A 21,645-nucleotide genomic window follows, 5' to 3' on the forward strand; every position below is an offset into this window, starting at 1 on the left:
AACGGCTCTTGGTGCCATCGCAATTTACTCTGCTGCTTTAGGCAAAAGACGACACCTGGTGAAAAGCAGCAGCAGGCTTTTTCGCACTTAAATTGAAGAGACCGCACTTCCCAACAGTTAATTGCAAGCATTGCGAGGGATTAAAAACGTTTAAAAGGGAAGAATAAATAGCTAAGAACGCAACCGAGGTGAAGCCCCAAAACCCACAGAACCGGGGGAAATTCCAAGTGACTCAACGATCGATAAAAGCATGGAAAAACAGCTAGTGAAAGCAAAAAAATGGTAGTAAAACAGATTTTTCAGACACTGATTCTTTTTCCTTTTTTTAAGGGTGGGGAAGGCTGGTCTCCGTTCCCCCGTTCGATACAAGATAATCTGCTTTGGATTTCAACAAAATTCCAGCATTCAGAAGAGTATCTTTTATCTCCAGCTAATTTTCTTTTCCAAAGAAACTTTGAAAAGTTTTTGGTTTTTTTCCTTTCCCCACAAGAAGGGCAAGTCTTCAAAACCTGGCCCCAAAAGCTTCAGACAGCGAGTGCCCCCTGGAGGGTTCCTGACGGGGCCGCAGGAACAAATTGTCAGCTCTGTTGATCCTTGACAAGCAAGACGGTGTGCTGCCCTCCAGCTGTCACGGAAAGAACTCTGCGGTTCTCCAGCTGCTGGCCGGACATCTCAACAGGGCTCCAGACGTCCTCTTCATCTCCTGTGGCAAGCTGGAGGTTTGACCCCATGCCCCAGGCAAAGGCGTGACCTACAGGGAGGTAGAGCATGAAGATCAAAAACACTGAGCAGCCATATCCTACCTAGTTAAGGCATGCACAGCTGATTGTCTTGGGTTAATTCCTGCATGTATATGAGAAATTGAAAATCAGAGATTGATTTGTCAGATGCTACATCTTTTCTATCTTGCTCTACGGAGCGGAGAGTTGGTCTCTGACAGAAAGCCACTTGAAGAAACTAGAAGCATTTGAAATGTGGATTTACAGGCGGCTGTTACGTATAAATTGGGTTGACAAAATCAGAAATGAGGAGGTGACAAGCTGCCTGGGAAAACCAAGGGAAATCATCAAAACCATAAAAAAGCGAAAGTTAGAATGTTTTGGGCATGTGATGAGACACCCGGAAAAATGCGGCATCCTTCCCTTTATCTTTTAAGGGCAAATGTAGCCCTTAAAAATAAACCAAGTGTTAATGCAATGACTAGAAAGCAGACACAATTTGCCGTGCAAAGCTTCAGAAGCAACATCTAGTTCTCCATATTTGCTCAGGCTTACCATCTGCCGTCACGGCAAAGCCAACTCGTTCCCCGCAGGCCACCGAAGTTGATTTGGGCAAACCAGGGACAGCGGTGGGAGAGTTCTTCTCGCCAACTTCTTTTCCCAGGCCCAACATACCATAGTCTGCACGCCCAAGACTATACACAGTGCCTGTTGGAAGGTGGGAACCATTGAAGAGAGAAAGAAAGAGAAGATGTCTTGTTAAGAGGAACCCCAATAAAGCCAACAATGAAGATATACACAAGTTTCCATGATACAAACTCTTCAAAGACTCTATGGACAGCAACCGCGGCGTCCGGATTTGTATATAACCGTGATGGCGAACCTATGGCACGCGTGCCACAGGTAGCCCGCAGAGCCCTCTCTGCGGGAATGCAAGCCGTCGCCCTAGTTCAGCTTCACCGCACATGCGTGTGTGCCTCCCACCAGCCAGCTGGTTTTCGGGTCTCTGCTGTGCATGCGTAGGGGGTGCATGCAGGTTGAGCACGCATGCATGGGGAAGCAGGGGGAGTGCGGGGGTCACATATGCATGTGCAGAGAGAGTGCAGGGGCGTGTTCTCATGCGCGGAGGCAGGGGGAGTGCGGGGGCGCATGCACACAGTGCATGTGGGGGTTGTGCGGGTCTGCGTGGGAGGCGGGGCGCACAGGTGGAATTGCAGGCGCATTGCATTATGGGTGCGCGCACTTTCGGCACGCAGCAACAAAAAGGTTAGCCATCACTGGTATATAGGATCCCTTCAGCTCCCCAAATGAACAGAGATTCATGCAAAGAAAGAAATCAACCCAACCCAAGGAGATCAACTCTGCCCACAGTCTGGAGTTCGACCCTGGTGGAGCTCAAGGTTGACTCAGCCTTCCATCCCTTCGAGGAGGGTAAACTGAGGGTTGTTGGGGGCAATATGCTTACTCTGTAGACCGCCTAAAGAGGGCTATAAAACGCTATAAAGTGATATATAAGTCTAAGGATTTTAACTTGGGGATTCGGGGATTTTAAATTGGTTTTTAATATTATTTAATCTTTATCTATTGTCGGGTTGTTTTATTGTTGTGAGCCGCCCCGAGTCCTATGGGAGAAGGGCAGCATATAAATCTGACAAATAAATAAATAAAATAAATGAGGGATGCAGTGGTTCAGTGGCTAAGATCCTGAGCTAGTCGATCGAAAGGTCAGCAGTTCAGTGGTTCGAGTGCCGCGTAACAGGGTGAGTTCCCATTACTTGTCCCAGCTTCTGCCAACCTAGCAGTTCGAAAGCACATAAAAAATGCAAGTAGAAAAATAAGGACCACCTTTGGTGGGAAGGTAACAGCATTCTGTGCACCTTTGGCATTTAGTCATGCCGGCCACATGACCACGGAGACGTCTTCGGACAGTGCTGGCTCTTCGGCTTTGAAACGGAGATGAGCACCACCCCCTAGAGTCGGGAACGACTAGCACAGATGTGCAAGGGGAACCTTTACCTTTAAGTCTAAGTGCTATTGCTATTGCTCTTGTAGGTGGTGCCTGACCAGGGCAGAGCAGTGACCAACAGCTTCCCATGAATCTACACTTCCAGGTGACCCACCTTCTGAATCCAGACAGACAGTGTGATGCTGCCCACCAGAGAATCCAACCCACGATCGGGTGGAATTCTTAAATGCTGTCAGAATCTTTGGAGAATAATAAGTGGTAATTTCTTGGGAACCTGGGAGGGATAGAAAAGCAAATGGTAGATTAATGGAGATGAATGCAATACCAGCAGCCCATTACCATTTTAAGGCCATTTTGCTACAAGTGATTAGAAACTACGTATCAGCAACAAGCACGTGGAACTAGTCCTAACCCGAGAAGTTTGTCAGAGGAAAAACAAATCACTCCTTTCTTCCTCTAGCACTGAGACTCCTGCCTCCCTGCACAACATCATGATCACAAAAAAAAAAAAAAAAACATCACAAATTTCATAAACAATAGTATCATTCTGTTTCCCTATTTTTCGTCAGGTAGAGGAAAACCTCCTCCCGAATTATTTAGGATCATAAAATCCTCGGAGATCCTAGGTAGAGGCAGATATTTCTCTCTCTGGGCACACTGCGAATAAATCTGCTGAACAAAACTCCGTACTGGCGACAGGAAAGGCATCTGGCCATTAAAACAATCAGCTAGCTCCATTCAGTCGCCCAGACTCCGCCCCGCGAGGGATTATGGGGTCGTTAAATGAAGACGATGATAAGGTCCTCAGAGATCTCCTTGCCTCGCCAGATTATTCTGGACACCTCCTGAATCCCCATCAACCTGAATGGCAACAAGGCTCTCCCCCACTTTTTTGGGGATCATAAAGATCCTTGAAGATTGGAGCAGCTCAAAATAAGAAGCAAAGCTAGCGTACCTCTAGGATACAGAAAGCCTCCCCTGATTTGGGATCATAAGGTCTTCGGAGAGAGGTCCATTCTACCATGAGGGCACTGGGTATATCTCAAGTCCTACGATGAACATCAACTCACCCAACTGGTAATAATTGGAGAGGCCAAATCCAACCACGTGCCCCTCCTGCGTAATGGCAATGGTGGAGTAAGAGCCACAGAAGACATCTTTGATGTTGCCTTTGGTCTTACAGCCTCTCTGCTTTATGGTGACCGCTTGGGGGAGCAACAGCCGCTCTGGTGGAAGAGTGGAAGAATCAGCTTAATATTCATGCATTATATTTAATTAAGTGGCTAAGACGCTGAGCTTGTCGATCGAAAGGTCGGCAGTTCAGCGGTTCGAATCCCTAGTGCCGCGTAACAGGGTGAGCTCCTGTTCCTTGTTCCAGCTTCTGCCAACGTAGCAGTTCGAAAGCACGTAACAAATGCAAGTAGAAAAATAGGGACCACCTTTGGTGGGAAGGGAACAGCGTTCAATGTGCCTTTGGCGTTTAGTCATGCCGGCCACATGACCATGGAAACGTCTTTGGACAGTGCTGGCTCTTCGGCTTTGAAACGGAGATGAGCACCGCCCCCTAGAGTCGGGAATGACTAGCACATATGTGCGAGGGGAAACTTTACCTTTACCTATATTTAATCAGGGATGGATTGTTGGGGCTTAGATACCATTTGCATGGCTAACCACAAATATATATATATGTATAACACCCCCCATCCAATCAGAGCACAGCCAAACCCCAAACCAATCAGAACACAGCCAAGCTCCCACCCAATCAGTTCACACCCCCACTGGCAGTTAAAAGGAAGAAACAGCTGCAATCACACACATTGCTCCTAGAAGCACGAAGCCGAAAACACCAGCCTGAAGATGACGAATGAGACTTCGTCGAAACGTTGCCAAGACACCTCCAATTTTACGCGGGAGAAAACCCGAATAACCAAATACCTACATACAAACACCCGCAAAAACCTCAGAAAACATATATATATATGTAATCGCTGTCAGGGTTCCGACCGATGCCCTAATTCACTTCGCGGGTTGACAATCGCATTCAGAGAAGGCCAAAAAAAAAAAAAAAAAATGCAACAAACAGGACAAATTCAGTAGATAAAACTGGTCCATCCAATAAAATAAACTGCTGCTGAACCAAACACTGTTATCAGAGGAATTAAATTAAAATTAAATTCAATGCTGAACTCACCCAAGCCCCTTCTTCCTCCTCGGACCACAAAAATTTGGGGCACGCGTCCCAGCTGACCATTGTCTCCACATCCACAGGTGTAAAGGTTGCCCGTATTGGACACCAAAGCCAAGTGATGGCTCCCTAAAAAGAGGACAAGTTGCTTTATGGGTAGCTGAAGAATTCCCCCCAAGATTCTATTTCTGAGTACTGGAGATGCAATTCAGATGGGATGCTGAATTGTGTGTGTGTGTGTATGTGTGTGTGTGTGTAAATATGGAATCTGACTTTTTATGAAGAACTCCATTATCACTCAGAAAGAGAGCTTTCTCAGGTGGACTGGAAGAAATCTATATTTCAGAAGTTAAAAGAATTGATTCAGAAGTGTTTTCTATCATTTTTTGAAAGGGTTTTCTTACTGTAAAAATGAGAAGTTGGAGCAGTACGGTCTCACGTGGTGTAGACTTATTAATAGGTTAAAAGATTGGAATGGTATTACATGGTCCTTTTTAAAAATGATTTTAATGACTACTATCTATATATTTAAAGAACGTGATGGCTCAGTGGCTAAGATCCTGAGCTTGCCAATCGAAATGTTGGCAGTTCAGCGGTTCGAATCCCTAATGCCGCATAATGGAGTGAGCTCCCATTACTTGTCCCAGCTTCTGCCAACCTAGCAGTTCGAAAGCACGTAAAAAATGCAAGTAGAAAAATAGGGACCACCTTTGGTGGGAAGGTAACAGCGTTCCGTGCGCCTTTGGCGTTTAGTCATGCCGGCCACATGACCACGGAGACTGTCAAGGGGCGATGCTGAGTTAGAAAGTTGATTCCTATCCTTTTTGGAATTCAAAGCACGGGGGGAAATTAATTAATTAATTTATCTATCTATCTATCTATCTATCTATCTATCTATCTATCTATCTATCTATCTATCTATCTTATATGCCACCCTCTCTCCGGAAAGGACTCAGGGCGGCTCACAGCAATAAAAAAAAACAGATAAAATCAATATTAAATGTTAAAAACCATTAAAGCTCCCCTTAAAAAAACCTGCCTTTAAAAAAAAAACACCTTTACTCAGTGGAAAGTAAATCCAGGTTATCAGTTATCAAACAGACTGTCAACCCAAACATCATCCACTGACTCATCATTGACAACCTTCAGTCTCAAGGGACTATGGTATCGTGCTCTGGAAAGAGGTCCTAAAACAGCATCTGGTGTGACTAAAAAGGCCAATTCGAGAGTGGCAATCTCTTCCACACTGAGGGCAGATACATTCTGTCCCCTGCCCAGCCCCCAGATTTCGCTGGTTCCGGGCTGCCTCTTTGTCTCAGCCTGCCAAACAAGTGTCTCTTCGAATTGGAGAAGGTCGTGCTGCGTCTTTAGCCTCCAAGCTGAACGATCGGAGCCACTGACTAGGTTCATGAATTTACTAAGCGAATTCAGCTGATTTAGCTGAAGCTGAAGCCACCCATCAGAGTTGCACACTGCATGTGAAACAGACCAACTTGGTTTTCAAAAACCTGTTTGGTGAGAAGCACCTCTAAAGCCAATGTCACTCACCAGAGGCAATTTTAACAACTGGGACATCCAACTGTAGTTCTACTGGGAATAAGCTGCCGTTGATAGACTCCAAATTCTCTTCGCCTTTCAGAGGGGCTAATAAACCAATGACGCCATTTTCATCCTACAAAAGATGCAGATGTATGAGAGAAAGAGCCAATGGGCAACCTAAAAGAGGAAGCCAAACACGACAGCTTTTCTCCCAAGCAAAACAGACAACGTACCCGGAAAGCACCCCAAATGAAGACATGTCCATCTTCCGTCAACGCTGCCGTGTGGCTGTCCCCCGCTGACACCTGCACCACCTTCTCCTTCAGATCCACCAAGCCCGGCACAGCGTCAGACCCTTCCTCTGAAGTGTCCCTCCCCAGGGCCCCCTCGTCATTGCAGCCGAAAGTGTAGATCTGGAAGAAGACAAGGGTCATGGTGTAAAATTAAAGAAGAACATCCGGGACCAGAACTTCTCCAGGTTGTCAGTTATGAGTCAACCTATCAACCCGAAGAGAAGAAGAGCCTTAAAGGTAATTTCACGGGTGGGTAGCAGTTGTGGAATTACTAGCATTTTTATTTGTAAGTCCTTACAAACAGAACACGGACAGTATCATTCCCTAAACCAGGGGTCTGCAACCTTAAATACTCAGAGCCATTTGGACTCATTTCCCACAGAAAAGAAAACACCGGGAGCCACAAAACCTGGCTGGGCGTGGCCAACCCGATGTCACTCACTTCCACAAGTCATATGACACCCCCCCGGTAGCTACGCCTACCCAACCGCTCATTAGGGCAGAGAACCAGTTGTTAAAAAACACTGGAAACCACAATATCCTTTTGACATAGCTCTCTCTCCCTCCCTCCCCTCCCTCTCTCTGTCTCTGCCCTGGCCATCCCTCGCCGTCGCCCTTATCTTCTCAGGCCAGGCGAGGAGTGACTGGGAGGGGATGGCCAGCCAGTGGTGGGATCACCTGACAGGGAGCCACAGCAGAGGGTCCAAAGAGCCGCATGAGGCTCCAGAGCCGCAGGTTGCTGACCCCTGCCCTAAACCATCTCAGCCTGCTGAGCCTCCAGGCACCTATACCTGGCCTTGCACTCCCGCAGGTCTTCCCTCTGCTTGGAAAGCCTATGCTCGTAGTCCTCAGTGAGCTGCTTCTGCTGAGCCTCCTTCTCGGTCAGATCCAATTTGAACTGAGCCACCTGTTTTGCCAACTCTTTCTTGTGGTGGCTGCTTAGCTCCAACAACTGCTTCCTGTTGGGGCCCTAAGGAGCCCGGGCGGGCAGGCAAGGAGTGGCTGGGAGGGGAGGGGCGAGCAGAGGCTGGCGAGGTGCCCCTTGACATGCGTGACATCGAGTTGGCCATGTCCACCCAGTCACATGATCACCTAACCACACCCACCCAGCCGGTCATTACACAGATCATATTAGTGGTCCGTGGGATTTAAAATTATGAATTTAGTGGTCCCTGATGTCCGAAAGGTTGGTGACTCCTGCTGTAGGAAACCCAAGGTAGGTTTGGACTCACCTTGCCTGTTTCGCTCAGACACACTGTATGAACCCCTCCTGCCTCAGCTTGGATAATTTTCTCAGGGAGCTTCACCACGGCGGGCCTCTTCCGTGCCAGCACATCTGGTCCAAGGCCCAACTGTCCGAGATCACCTTGCCCCAGAGTCAACACCAATCCTGGCTCACTTTGGTGCGAGGAATGGCTAACTGGATAAGAGCAGGAGGAAGGAAGGTGAAAGAGAAAGCAACGTATCATAATCCAATCGGAGAGCTTAAAATTGAACATTTCAGTCGGAGGTTTCCTAAACCAAGAGCAGCATCTTTGAACAGGTAATCCTCGATTTACAACCTTTCATTCAGTGACCGTTTGAAGTTACGACCACTGTAGCATCCCGATAGTCACGGGATCAAATTCAAGCCCTTGGCAACTGGCTTGTACTTATGACGGTTGCATTGTCCTGGGCTCTCGTGATCACCGTTTATAACCTTCAAAAGTCAATGCGGGAAGCCAGATTTGTTTAATGACTGCGTGATTCACTTAACAACTGCAGTGATTCGCTTAACAACCGTGGCCAAAAAGATTGTAAAATGAGGCACAGCTCACCTAAGCCTCGCTTAGCAAGGGAAATTTCGAACTCAACTGTGGTCGTAAATTGAGTACTACGCTGTAATATTCTCTACACACACTGGCCCTATGGCTAATCTACAAAGGTTAATCTGTTGTTGCAGTGCACAACTAGAAGACACAAATGATGGGCCCTTGCCCCAAAGATTCTATTTTCTGAACCCAAAGTTAGGGAGAAATCCAAAGAAGGAGAGAAGGGGTGGAAATCCCAAACTTCTGGAAACAGCAGTTCACCCACTATTGTACTAAATCTACCGTATTTTTCAGAGTATAAGACGCACCTTAGTTTTTGAGAAGGAAAATAGGGGGTGGGGGGGAATTCTGCCTACCAGGTATTCATCTGGCTAGTCCCAGCACATTAGTTCGCTCACTGGTTTTGAGGTTGGGGCTGTGCTTCTAAAGCACAGCTGATTGTCGGAGGGAGCAGCAGTTAGAAAAGCAGGCAAAGCACGGAAGATCGCTTCACTCACGTCGGGGCTGAAAAACAGCTTCAAAAGCACAGCTGATCTTTAGAGGGAGCTCCAGTGACTAAAACAGGCAAAGCACGGAAGAGGTAAGAGAAGGCAGCAGCTGTTCCAGGTAGCCATTTTGGGCACCGCGCAGGCTTACATTTGGAGACGCGCCCAAATTTCTAGCCTCTTTTAGGAGGAAAAAAAAGTGTGTCTTATACTCTGAAAAATATGGTATTTTGGACAAGGAGGTGGCTACCTGTTGAGAAACATTATTGGGGCAAAGCATGAGATCGGCATACCCATTGAGATTAAAAATAAATTTTAACAAAGGATGTGCTTATTCTCACAATAATTTCCAAATTTACCTACATTCAATCATTCAGAGGAAGTGGACTCTTTGAAGCAAATAAAAATCATAGTCCAAACTTTCAGTGTTTCTCAACTTGGCCCCTTGAAGATATGTGGACTTCAATTCCCAGAATTCCCCAGCCAGCAGGGCTGGTTGGGGAATTCTGGGAGTTGAAATCCACATATCTTCAAGCAGCTAAGATTGAGAAACACTGGACCAAAGAAACATGCTGACATCAATCATAGTTAACAAGGGTTTGGTAAACAGCAAGAACTATAGGGTAAAGATTAAAATGTTTGTTGGCAAAGCACTGAAAGTGCTTGGATCTAAGCAATATTCCCAGCAAGAGGCATCTCACCTTTTGTCCGTTTCGCTTTTAAAATGTCATCTTTTTCTAATACCCGTTTTCTTGGCATGTTTCTTTAAAGCTGCGGGACAGAAAAGAGGGAAAGGAAAGGGCAACAGATCTCCTCAATGAAATAAATCTCAATATGTTAACTTCAAATCAAATTTCATTACAGTAGAAGCTACACAGGACAGCCCAAAGGGAGAAAGTAATAATACGATTCAAAATAATGCTCATGTAAAATAATAATGTAATGCATAGGAATAGTACAGTAGTGGCCAAAATTGTGGAAATCTTTTGGGAAAAGTGTATTTTTGAGGTTTGATGGCTAATAACACCACCTTTTTTTTTTTTTTTTTTTGGAGTTTCAAGATAATCCCATTCCACTGCTGGAATGGCCTGGGAATAGCCCAGAGTCCTTAACCCAATTGAAAATCTATGGAGCCGACTAAAGAAACTTCTTAGTCAGAAGCAACCCAGCAATAAAATCCAGTTAATAGAAGCCATCATTCAATCTTGGTTTTATATTATAACAGCTGCAGAACTCAAAGACTTGGTTCACTCCATGGGAAGACGTTGTAAGGCCATAATTCATGCTAAAGGTTACCCAACTAAGTATTAGCTGACATGGTGATAATTTTTGTATATCTCTTTTCTACCTGTTTCACTTTTCTTCTTTATACTGTAACTGCTATTCTAATAGAAAATCCTTCTTAAAAGTTCTTGCATTACATTCTTGATTAAATTCTCTTTCCATTGATATATAATTTTACGGTACTACTCAAAAAAAAAGTGGTGTTATGAGCTAGTTTTTTGGCCACTACTGTAGATAAAAAGCAAGTGAAGAAATCTTTACATTAAAAAAATGAAATCACTGAAGGAACATGAAAACACGTGAAAATATTTACCAGGAGAGTCTATTAGCTTCCTATTTTTTTTATTTTATTTTATTTTATTTTATTTTATTTTATTTTATTTTATTATTTTATTTTATTTTATTTTATTTTATTTTATTTTATTTATTTTATTTTATTTTATTTTATTATTTTATTTTATTATTTTATTCTACAGGTAGTCCTCGACTTATAACCACAATTGACTAAGCAAGAAATTTGTTAAGTGAGTTTTGCCCCATTTTACGACCTTTCTTACCACGGTTGTTAAGTAAATTGCTGCAATTGTTAAGTTAATCACATGGTTGTTAAGTGAATCTGGCTTCCCCCATTGACTCTGCTTGTCAGGAAGTCTCAAAAGAGAATCACGTGATCCCCAGAAACTGCAACCGTCATAAATATGAGTCAGTTGCCAAGGGGCTGAATTTTGATCACGTGACTGTGGGGAATGCTGCAACGGTCATAAGTCTGAAAAACGGTTGTAAGTCACATTTTTCAATGCCGTTGTAACTTTGAACAGTTACTAAATGAACCGTTGTAAGTCAAGGACTACCTGTATTTTATTGGGCTCTTAACTTTTGCTAGTTGAGAACTTTATTTATTTTTATTTTTATTTTATTTATATGCCGCCCTTCTCCAGAGACTCAGGGTGGCTTACAATGCGTTAAGCAATAGCCTTCATCCCTTTTGTATATTTATACAAAGTCAGCTTATTGCCCCCACAATCTGGGTCCTCATTTTACCTACCTTAGAAAGGATGGAAGGCTGAGTCAACCTTGAGCCTGGCGAGATTTGAACTCACAGTAATTGCAGGCAGCTGGAAGTTAAGTACTACCTTTAACAGTAGCATTAGTCTGCTGCGCCACTCAGGCTCCATTTACATTGTTCCGTGTAAAAAAGATAAAAGTTAGGACTGAAAGGTCTTAAATAAAAGTTGCATCTATCAACTACCCTGTTGCCCCGAAAATAAGACATCCCCTCATAATAAGCCGAATCAGGCTTTTGAGCGCATGCGCTAAAATAAGCCTCCCCCTGAAAATAAGCCCTCCCCGAAAATATTTAAATGCAGAGCTGGAAATTAGGTAAGACGGCAAGAGGATCCCCATCTTCCACGCGCCCCAAAATAATAAGACCTCCCCAAAAATAAGGCCAAGTGCTTATTTCGGGGTTCAAAAAAATATAAAACAGGGTCTTATTTTTGGGGAAATATGGTAGTAGAGAGCAAAGGAGGACGTTTTTATAGCAGCTGTATAAATACAATTGAGTTTACTACCTGTATTTTAATAGAAGGGTTGTTATCTATAGCACCCTGCAAATTTTAAACACTGCTGCAAAAAAGGCTTGGCAACACTCTATGTAATAAAATAATTACTGTCAGAAAGCAATAAAATCAAATTAAATTGGCTTGAGTGATAAAAGAATTGAAAATATCACTATAAAATTGACCATAAAAGCCACATTTAATTTGATTTATTTTATTTTTTTCAATTTAGACGCTGCCCGACTCCAATCTGATTCTGGACAGCGTGTAATAAAGTCAAACAAAACAAAACAAAAAATGCAATGTAATAAAATTATTACAGAAAAGTAATAAAGAACAAGATCTTATGGTGAGTCCTGCTAATAATATCCACACCCACAAGCAGATACAAAAGTCGTCCCAATTATCCTAACCCAGTAAAAGGCTAAATACAAAGACACATAAAATTAAGAAGAGTTGCATAGTATAATTGAACGGACTTGGAAGTTTAACTCGACCCCTGTGGGCTCATATTGGCTATGCGTATCCCAAGAGAGATAAGCAGTCCCTCACAATAATTGTGGATAACCGTAGGAACTGCGGTAGTGATGTGGCTAAAATGCAGTATTGAGGCTAACTATGCCCATTGCCAGGAGTTCGATCCTGACCAGCTCAAGCCTGACACAGCCTTCCATCCTTCCGAGGTTGGTAAAATGAGGACCCAGATTGTTGGGGGGCAATATGCTGACTCTGAACTGCTCAGAGAGGGCTATAAAGCAGAGGTCCACAGCCCCTGGTCCGTGGATCAGTCCACAGGTCCCAGGCATGCCAGAAACCAGGCTGCACAAACAAGCGAAGCCCCATGTGCGGGATGCAGGCAGCATGCGAAACTAGGTCCCCTCCAGTCCGCGGAAAAACTTCTCTCCACAAAACCGGTCCCTGGTGCCCAAAAAGTTGGGGGGGCACTGCCGTAAAGCACTATGGAGCGATATATAAATCCAAGTGCTATTGCTAACCAGGTTGCATGCTGCGTTAGGGTTTATTGCAGTGATGGAATTCAAATTTTTTTTAGTACCGGTTCTGTGTGGGTGTGGCTTGGTGGGTGTAGCAGGATACTGCAAAATCCCCATTCCCATCCCATTCCAGAGGAAGGATACTGCAAAATCCCCATTCCCTCCCCACTCCTGGGGGAAGGATACTGCAAAATCTCCATTCCCACCCCACTCCAGGGGAAGGATACTGCAAAATCCCCAATCCCGCCCCACTCCTGGGGGGAAGAATACTGCAAAATCTCCATTCCCACCCCTCTCCAGGGAAAGGATACTGCAAAATCCCCATTCCCTCCCCACTCCTGAGGGAAGGATACTGCAAAATCTCCATTCCTATCCCATTCTGGGGCCAGCCAGAGGTGGCATTTGCTGGTTCTCCGAACTACTTAAAATTTCCGCTAACGGTTCTCCAGAACCTGTCAGAACCTGCTGAATAGCATCCCTGGTTTATTGGTGTAACCAACAAACTTGATCTGTACCATGTTTCCCCTTTGGAAGCCATATTAGGCCGGAAGCTTCCATGCTGCCACCTTCTCCTGTGTGGGAAAGTAGGAGGGGGGATTAAGGAGGGGGGTTGGTTGTAGACAAAATAGCATTCTTCCTGTCGGTCAAGGTCAGGCAGATCCTGCATCTGGAGAAGGAGTGGTCGGAGTGCTGTCTTGAGATGGGGCGGATGGTGATTGGAGCATGTGATCGTCTGAGGAGTGAGGGGATGGTTTTGGGGGTTTTGATTTACTGAGGGAAAACCCGGACCTCTCAGATTCGGGTTTTCCCAGATGTGCCAGTTTACCTATTCTAGTAAAGAGAACTTTGAAAAATGTTTGCTTCAGAGTTTTACTTGGAGTTGGGGGGTTTCCTGGATCGCTGACATTGACCCTGTCTTATATTTTTTGAACCCTGAAATAAGCGCTTGGCCTTATTTTCGGGGAGGTCTTATTATTTTGGGGCATGTGGAGCAAGACGGGGCTCCTCTTGCCATCTTACCTGATTTCCAGCTCTGTCTCCCTAACCCTAACCAGAGGAAATGGTGGGGACCAGCTGTGCATGCATTTAAATATTTTCGGGGAGGGCTTATTTTCAGGGGGAGGGCTTATTTTAGTGCATGTGCTCAAAAGCCCGATTGGGCTCATGATCCGGGGAGGTCTTATTTTTGGGGAAACGGTGCTCAGAAAAGAGACAGGTAACCAGTGCAGCTTGCAAAGGTGGTATGGTGAATTGACTCATTCTGTCTGTCACTAAATGGTTGGGTTTTTTTTTTCCATTTTCCAGCAACAAGGAACAGCAAGCGACATTCTGAAGACAACATGCATAGAGAGAAAAAAAACATGGCCACCGTGTCTCAACACCGAAATTGCTCAGGGACAGAAGCCATTTCTGTAGACAAAGGTTTCCCTTGTTTTACACCTCCTGAGGCTATTTGCAAAGAGCCTTCAGATATAGTAAAGCATTGTTACTTACACGCACGCACGCTCACAACTGCAGTGTGCCGCTGCCTTAGGGACACCTGTTCAGTCCTCTCAAGAGATTGGCTACGCTTGGAAAACTCATGGACTCTTAAAATCCTAAAATAAAAGGAAGATCAGAATATTATTCTGCTTACCATCACTCACCCCGATACACCCCGATACACCGTGTGCTCTCAGGTTCAGCATACAGTCGGTCACTCATTCACACACAGGGTGGAAAAAGTCGATGATTTTTAAAAAAAAAAAAATCAAAAAAAACCTGAATTTTTATTTAAATCAGATTTTTATTTTTTTTACTTAAATCAGGTTTATTTTAATAAAATGCTTTTGGAGTAAAAAAAATCTATCTAAAGATAGTTTTCTATTTAAGCTACATTAATAATTCGGTTTATTCAGCATGAAATGGAGCTTAGTTATGTGGCATGAGGCTGTATATTCTGCAATATTGGGACGGTGGGTGAGTCAACAGCGGGTCGGAGGAAGAGCCACTGCGGGACAGAGATGACGGTTGCTCTTTAAAAATTATGATTTAAATCGAATTGATTTTTAAATCAAGCCTTTTGACCAGTGATTTAAATCGACTTGATTTAAATCAAATCCACCCTGCTCACACACCCATTCGCCCTTGAGTGTGATTTCCCACACTCAAATCACTTTCAACCGGAGCTTTAGGTCCCCTTTTATTCCCCCAGAGTCCTGTTGATGGGACTTGGGGAGGGGGTTCCCATGTGCTCAGGTCCAATTTCTTTTGTCCGATTCAAGTGCCGGGGTTTTCCCCCCCCCCCCTTTATTTCATTAAGGACTTGGTTCCTTCTTAGCTATTTTCCCTAAGGAAGTTTTTCCTGTCTATCCTGCTTACTTCATCTTTAGGTGTGGCAGCTTAAGCTTAGTAGTCTCACACTCCCAAATCTATGAATAGACCTTACAAGCCATTGACTGACTTACAGAAACAGTCATCAATTCTGGCACAAGCCAAGAAATTGGCTTGATATACTTTGGGTCACTTCTGATCAGAGCAAGACTGACCCCAAAGTCTTGTACACACAAGTCTCCCTTATACAGGTAGTCCTTGACTTACAACAGTTCATTTTAGTGACTGTTCCAAGTTACAACAGGACTAAAAAAATGGGACTTATGGCTGTAATTTTGTTGCTTGTATCCTTATGATTTATATTGATATTGTTTCCTGATTGCTTATTTGTACCGTATGATTATTGTTAAGTGTTGTACCTTATGATTCTTAATGAACCTATCTTTTATGTACACCGAGAGCATATGCACCAAGACAAATTCCTTGTGTGTCCAATCCCACTTGGCCAATAAAAAATCCTATCCTATCCTATCCTATCCTATCCTATCCTATCCTATCCTATCCTATCCTATCCTATCCTATCCTATCCTATTTATGTACACTGAGAACAAGACAAATTCCTTGTGTGTCCAATCACACTTGGCCAATAAAGAATTCTATTCTATTTTTCACAGTTCTGACTTTTGCAGCATCCCCCTGGTCAAAATTCAGATGCTTGGCCACTGCTTCATATTTATGACGGTTGCAGTGTCCGGGGTCATGTGATCCCCTTTTGCAACCTTCTGACAAGCCAAGTCGATGGGGAAGCCAGATTCACTAAGCAGCCGGGTTGCTAACTGAACAACTGCAGTGATTCACTTAACAGCTTTTTGGCAAGAAATGTCATGAAATGGGGCAGAACTCACTTAACCAATGTCTCACTTAACAAGAGAAATTTTGTGGTCGTTAAGTCGAGGACTACCTGGTCTAATTTCTAGTTCACAAATAAGCCTCGTAAAAAATTCAATTCCAACCCACCCTGGCATCAAAGGAGTAATGAGCCCTGGAGAAAGAATTTATTCTCGTCTTGAGTGCCACCTGTCACAGTTGTTGGAAGGGATTCTGCCAGGAAAGAAACAAAGATATTCTCTATCTACAAAATGAGTCAACTGCAAACGTGGCAAACTTTGGCTTAAGAGGCCAAACTTCTTAAATCTCTCTTCTCCAGCTTCTCTTGTCAGCTTTGCTTCAGCCTGATAGAAGCATAACTTTGTTTTTTTCCTATGGGACACCACAGTGCAACCTTGGGTGGATAAACATGGCTACCGTTTTATGGTGCGCAGTTTGGGTTCTTGGGAAGGACAGCAATGTTCTTGTTAAAGGGATGGCTGGTCTAGTTAATCACAGGAATGTCCTTCAAATGTGCAGAGATGGACAGATTATCTATGGAAATGAAGGAGAGGGAGAAACACCGAGTACTATTTAATATGGAATAAATGGTATTCCTGGCTGGAGAGTAAACATAAAATTTAAGGGATGGTTTTGTTATGAGATCAAATGGTAAATAGAAATCAAGATAATTTAAATAAAGGTGTAAGTTTAAGATAGAGGTATTTAGAAGTAGAATTTGTGTAAAGAGGTTAAATAGGTTAGAGATACCGATGCAGAAAAGTTGTTATTAGTATTGAAATTTTGATGTTTGCTTTTGGTTGTTTATATCTTTTGTTTGTGTGTGTGTGTGTGTGTGTGTTTTCTTGCCTTTTTTTGTGTATTATGTTTCTTTTTGTACTGTGTATTTTAATCTTTGGAAGTTTAATCAATATTATTTTAATACAAAGGAATGTCCTTCTGGATGGATGAGCCCTTCCCATTTGACAAACATTATCGTGATTACATCACCCATCTTCATGTCCACACTGTCCATTTTATCCCCAGCTTATCCTCTTAGGTAGGCTAAGCTCAAGCAGAGAAAATAGCTGAGCCTATATAAAGGGACCTATATAGGAACAAAGGAGGAGGGGGGGCATGGCTCAATGGTTAATAAGACACTGAGGTTCGAGACCCGAGTGCTACGTAACAGGATGAGCTCCTGTTCCTTGCTCCAGCTCCTGCCCACCTAGCGATTCGAAAGCATGCAAGCAGATAAAGAGGTAACACTTTGGTGGGAAGGTAACAGCATTCCGTGCTCCTTTGGTGTAGAGCAGTGTTGGCGAACCTTTTCGGCACCAAAGTGCCGAAACGGAAGTGCATGCGCGCATGCCGGAGACTGAAAGAGCAGCCGCCCAGTGCGCATGCGTGCACTGGGAAGATAATCTTCTGGTTTCTGATGCGCACATGTGCACCGACCATCTGGTCTTTGCACGCGCACCAGAAACCAGAAGACCAAGTGGCCGGTGCACATGCGTGTGCTGGAAACTGGAAGAGCAGCAGCCTGCTGCGTGCATTCTGGAACTCAACTCCCACACGTATGAAGATCAGCTGGCCAATGCGCCGCAACCCGGAAGAGCAACGGGTGATGGCTGTCCAAAGACGTCTCCGTGGTCATGTGGCCAGCATGACTAAATGCCAAAGGAGCACCGAACGCTGTTCCCTTCCCACCAAAGGTGGCCCCTATTTTTCTACTTGCATTTTTTCCGTGCTTTCGAACTGCTAGGTTGGCAGAAGCTGGGACAAGTAACGGGAGCTCACCCCATTACGCGGCACTAGGGATTCGAACCACTGACCTACCGACCTTTCGATCGACAAGCTCAGCGTCTTAGCCACTGAGCCGCCGCGTCCCTTTGAAGTAGTTAAAATAGCACTTATTAAATTATCCTCATATAATAAAGGGCGAGGGGAAGGTTGATGAATAATCTGAAACTTCATTAGGAAGGTCAAGGAGCTGAGGAATTTGGGGATCCCTGCTCTACGGGAGTCGTAGGAGCCCCAGATCAACCCTTCTTAAAGCGGGGGGGGGGGGGGGTCTCCAAACTTGCCGATTTCAACTCCCACAATTCCCCAGCCAGCACGGTCAGCTGAGGAATTCTGGGAGTTGAAGTTCTCAAGTTTTAAAGCTGCCCAGTTGGGAGATCAATTTCCCACCCCACCCCACCCCCACTCCTTCCTCTCTACAGCAGTGTTTTTCCCAACTTGGAAATTTCCAGACAGGTTAAATTCTGGGAGTTGAAGTCCGCACAGAGACTACAGAATCCATTGAGGACCCAGTTTGTGGGGGGCAATAAGCTGACTTTGTATAAATATACAAAAGGATGAAGGCTATTGCTTAGCACATTGTAAGCCGGCCTGAGTTTCCGGAGAAGGGCGGCATATAAATCAAATTTAAAAAAACAAAAAAAATCCAAGAAAAAAAAATAGTAATTAAAAAAAAAAAAGCCTACCAGATTAGCCTGCCCGGCTTTCCGCTCATTCTTTTATTATTATTATTATAAAATAAGGAATCAAAATAAGTCGTATGGAATGGTTCCCTTTTTTTTTTTTTTTTTTTTGGCTCCCCCACCTCCTAACTGTCAAGGAAGCCTTGCCTGCATTTTGAATTTCCCGCCTGGGCCTCCCTTCCCGGGAAAGAAGGAAGGAAGGAAGGAAGGGAGGCGAGAGAGAGAGAGGGAGGGAGGGAGGGAGGACGAGCAAGCGGTCACCCACGCGCCGGACTCAGCCGCGGCGGCCCCTTTGCCTTTCCCCTTTTTTTTTCCCGGCGCTGCTTTGAAGCGCGTTCGCTCCCCCCCCCCGCCCCCCTCCGATTAGAACGCGAAGTTGTTACTTGGCGTTCCATCCTTAGAACGTTCGCCTGCAGCACTTTCTCCCAAAACCACGTGGGCCGGGACTGGGCCCTTTTGTAACTTGAGCGATCGGGAAATTATGGGATGGAGAGGGGGGGGGGTTGAAGGGAAGGGACGGGGAGATATTACCTCCCCCCCACCCACCCCCACCCCACTTTATGCCTGCGGTGTTTCCCACGCCGTCCTCACCCCACCCCCCCCCCCCACAATCAACTCACCTCCGTTCTTTACCTACATTCGCCGCCTCCACTTCTAAGTCGGGCCAAGCTTCTCTCTCTTCCTCTCTCTCTCTCTCTCTCTCTCTCTTTCTCTTTCTCCACTTCCCCCCTCCCCTTTCCCCGGCCTGATCCGGAGGCGCATGCGCACTGGGCGCCGAGGCCACATTGGCCGTGAAAAGGAGGAGGAAAAAGCGCCCCCTACCGTTCCCGAAATCCTCCCGGTTTGGAAGCGACGCGCAAAAAGTGAAAAGACGCGGCTGGGCTTCTTCTAGTCGTTCTTTTTGCAATCGAGGTTTCTTCGCTTTGGGATTAAATTAAATGTACTGTACTACCACTTCACCCATAAGGTGACTCCAGGCGGCTTCCAAACCAGTGGGGAAATCCACATTTTTTTTACTACCGGTTCTGTGGGCGTGGTGTGGCTTGGTGGGCGTGGCAGGGGAAGGATATTGCAAAATCCCCATTCCCTCCCCACTCTGGGGCCAGCCAGAGGTGGTATTTGCCGGTTCTCCGAACTACTCAAAATATCTGCTACTGTTTCTCCGAACTGCTCAAAATTTCCACTACCGGTTCGCTAGAACCTGCTGGATTTCACCCCTGTTCCAAACAGTAAAAGCATGAATACAAAGACACTTAAAATTTAACACCAGCTGTCTGCAATTAAAGTAAGTTCGAATCTCACCAGGCTCAAGGTTGACTCAGCCTTCCATCCTTTCTAAGGTAGGTGAAATGAGGACCCAGTTTGTGGGGGCAATAAGCTGACTTTGTATAAATATACAAAAGGATGAAGGCTATTGCTGAGCACATTGTAAGCCGCCCTGAGTCTCCGGAGAAGGGCGGCATATAAATCAAATTAAAAAAAAATATTTAAGAAGAGTTGCATGGTTTAATTGAACGGACTTGGAAATTTAATTCAACCCCTGTGATAAAAGTGGGCTTCCCGAAAGCTTATGAATAGGCGCCGTGTTGGCCCGCGATCCTAAAGGAAAGGGCAAGCAGATCTCAAGGAGATGCTGCGATGGATTTACAACACGGGTGAACTAAACACCCCCGCTCCGTTTGCAAATCTTGCCTGCGTTTGCATACAGGCACGGATGGGGACTGGCGAATGCTGGTTACCTTATGGCTTAGCATATTGGGCTGCTGATCCGTATCCTCAAATGTATTACGCAAAGCTAGATCCTGGCTAGCACAATCGTCTGCAATTTCGGGAGCCACTGATTGCCGTCTTTTCTACCAGCGCAATCCGTATCCATCCAGAAGCCTCTGGTTTGTAGGAGATGCAGAACCAGCCTGCAAAGTTCCTCATTCAGCCTGACAGTTTATTTATTTATTTATTTATTGGTTCGATTTATATGCTGCCCTTCTCCGGAGACTCAGGGCGGCTTACAATGCGTTAAGCAATAGCCTTCATACTTTTGTATTATACCTGCTTAGTAGGGCTTTCAGGCCCCCCTAAGCGGTGTTTTTTTTAATACAAAGTCAGCTTATTGCCCCCACAATCCGGGTTCTCATTTTACCTACCTCGGAAGGATGGAAGGCTGAGTCAACCTTGAGCCTGGTGAGGCTTGAACTTGCAATAATTGCAGGCAGCTGGTGTTACTTTAACAGTGCTTTAGTCTGCTGCGCCACTAAGGCTCTTCAGTTGATCCTTTAGCATTCTAGTTATAAACTGCCAATGTATACAATGTCTAAAGGTAAAGGTTCCCCTTGCACATATGTGCTAGTCATTCCCAACTCTAGGGGGCGCATCTCCGTTTCAAAGCCAAAGAGACACCTTTGGTGGGAAGGTAACAGCATTCCCTGCGACTTTGGCATTTAGTCATGCTAGCCACATGACCAGGGAGACATCTTCAGACAGCACTGGCTCTTCGGCTTTGAAACCGAGATCAGCACTGTCCCCTAGAGTTGGAAACGACTAGCACATATGTGCGAAGGGAACCTTTATACAATCTCTACCTTTGCAGTAATCCTGCAAGCTTTTTTTGCCCCTGTTATCTTTAATTTTCTCTGGATAAAATGGGAAAAATACTTCACTGGGTCTGATAAAAACTGGGCTCATAAACTGGTACTTTGAGGGGGGAAATCAAGGTGTTTGTTCTTAATTAGTAAGCCCTTTATTTTATTTTAAATGTTTAATATTTTATTATAACACAATATGACAAGCACATAACATACAACATATAAATATATCCTCTTTTTTAAAACATGTTTCTTGGAAGGCCACCAAGAAACAATTAGTAAGCCCTTTAAAAAGCACTTGGGACCCCTTTTTTTGTTCAATTGGGGTCCAATTCTCAGGCACAGCCTGGACAAATCCCTGCAATTATATTGGCAAGATTTCCCATAGGTCAGTGTTTCTCAACCTTGGCCGCTGGACGATGTGTGGACTTCAACTCCCAGAGTTCCCCAGCCAGCAGAGCTGGCTGGGGAACTCTGGAAGTTGAAGTCCACACATCGTCCAGCGGCCAAGGTTGAGAAACACTGCCATAAGTGGTTGGCCATTCCTTGCTTGTTAGGGTTGAA

The 21,645-nt window shown here is 44.9% G+C and overlaps 1 protein-coding gene across 4 annotated transcripts; it reads right to left on the reverse strand.

The window, feature by feature from the left end:
* Positions 1-295: 295 nt before the first annotated feature.
* Positions 296-19,275, reverse strand: RCC1 (regulator of chromosome condensation 1). 4 transcript variants are annotated; one of them, XM_034413621.3, is made up of 11 exons: positions 19,120-19,275; positions 14,328-14,431; positions 9,700-9,769; positions 7,935-8,122; positions 6,643-6,822; positions 6,419-6,542; positions 4,877-4,999; positions 3,756-3,911; positions 2,840-2,959; positions 1,275-1,427; positions 296-751 (listed from the first exon to the last, which is right to left on the reverse strand). In XM_034413621.3, the coding sequence occupies exons 3-11, from the start codon at positions 9,755-9,757 to the stop codon at positions 579-581; spliced, it is 1,275 nt and encodes a 424-aa protein (XP_034269512.2). In that variant the 5' UTR covers positions 9,758-9,769; positions 14,328-14,431; positions 19,120-19,275; the 3' UTR covers positions 296-578. The 4 variants fall into 4 exon arrangements, with proteins under 4 accessions (XP_034269512.2, XP_034269514.2, XP_034269513.2 ...); XM_034413623.3 differs by having other exon boundaries at positions 19,137-19,257; XM_034413622.3 differs by having other exon boundaries at positions 19,133-19,235.
* Positions 19,276-21,645: the final 2,370 nt, after the last annotated feature.

This window comes from Pantherophis guttatus, chromosome 10 (genome assembly GCF_059756535.1).
Source record: "Pantherophis guttatus breed Tessera chromosome 10, ASM5975653v1, whole genome shotgun sequence".
Classification (NCBI taxonomy): Eukaryota; Metazoa; Chordata; class Lepidosauria; order Squamata; family Colubridae; genus Pantherophis; species Pantherophis guttatus.

Excerpts from the sequence above, each read along its gene's own strand:
- RCC1 (XM_034413621.3), bottom strand. The coding sequence starts at position 9,757 with ATGCCAAGAAAACGGGTATTAGAAAAAGATGACATTTTAAAAGCGAAA. Across the intron at positions 8,123-9,699 it reads AAAAGCGAAACGGACAAAAG|TTAGCCATTCCTCGCACCAA; the intron begins GTGAGATGCCTC and ends GCTCTTATCCAG. Across the intron at positions 3,912-4,876 it reads AGGAGGAAGAAGGGGCTTGG|AGCGGCTGTTGCTCCCCCAA; the intron begins GTGAGTTCAGCA and ends CTCTTCCACCAG.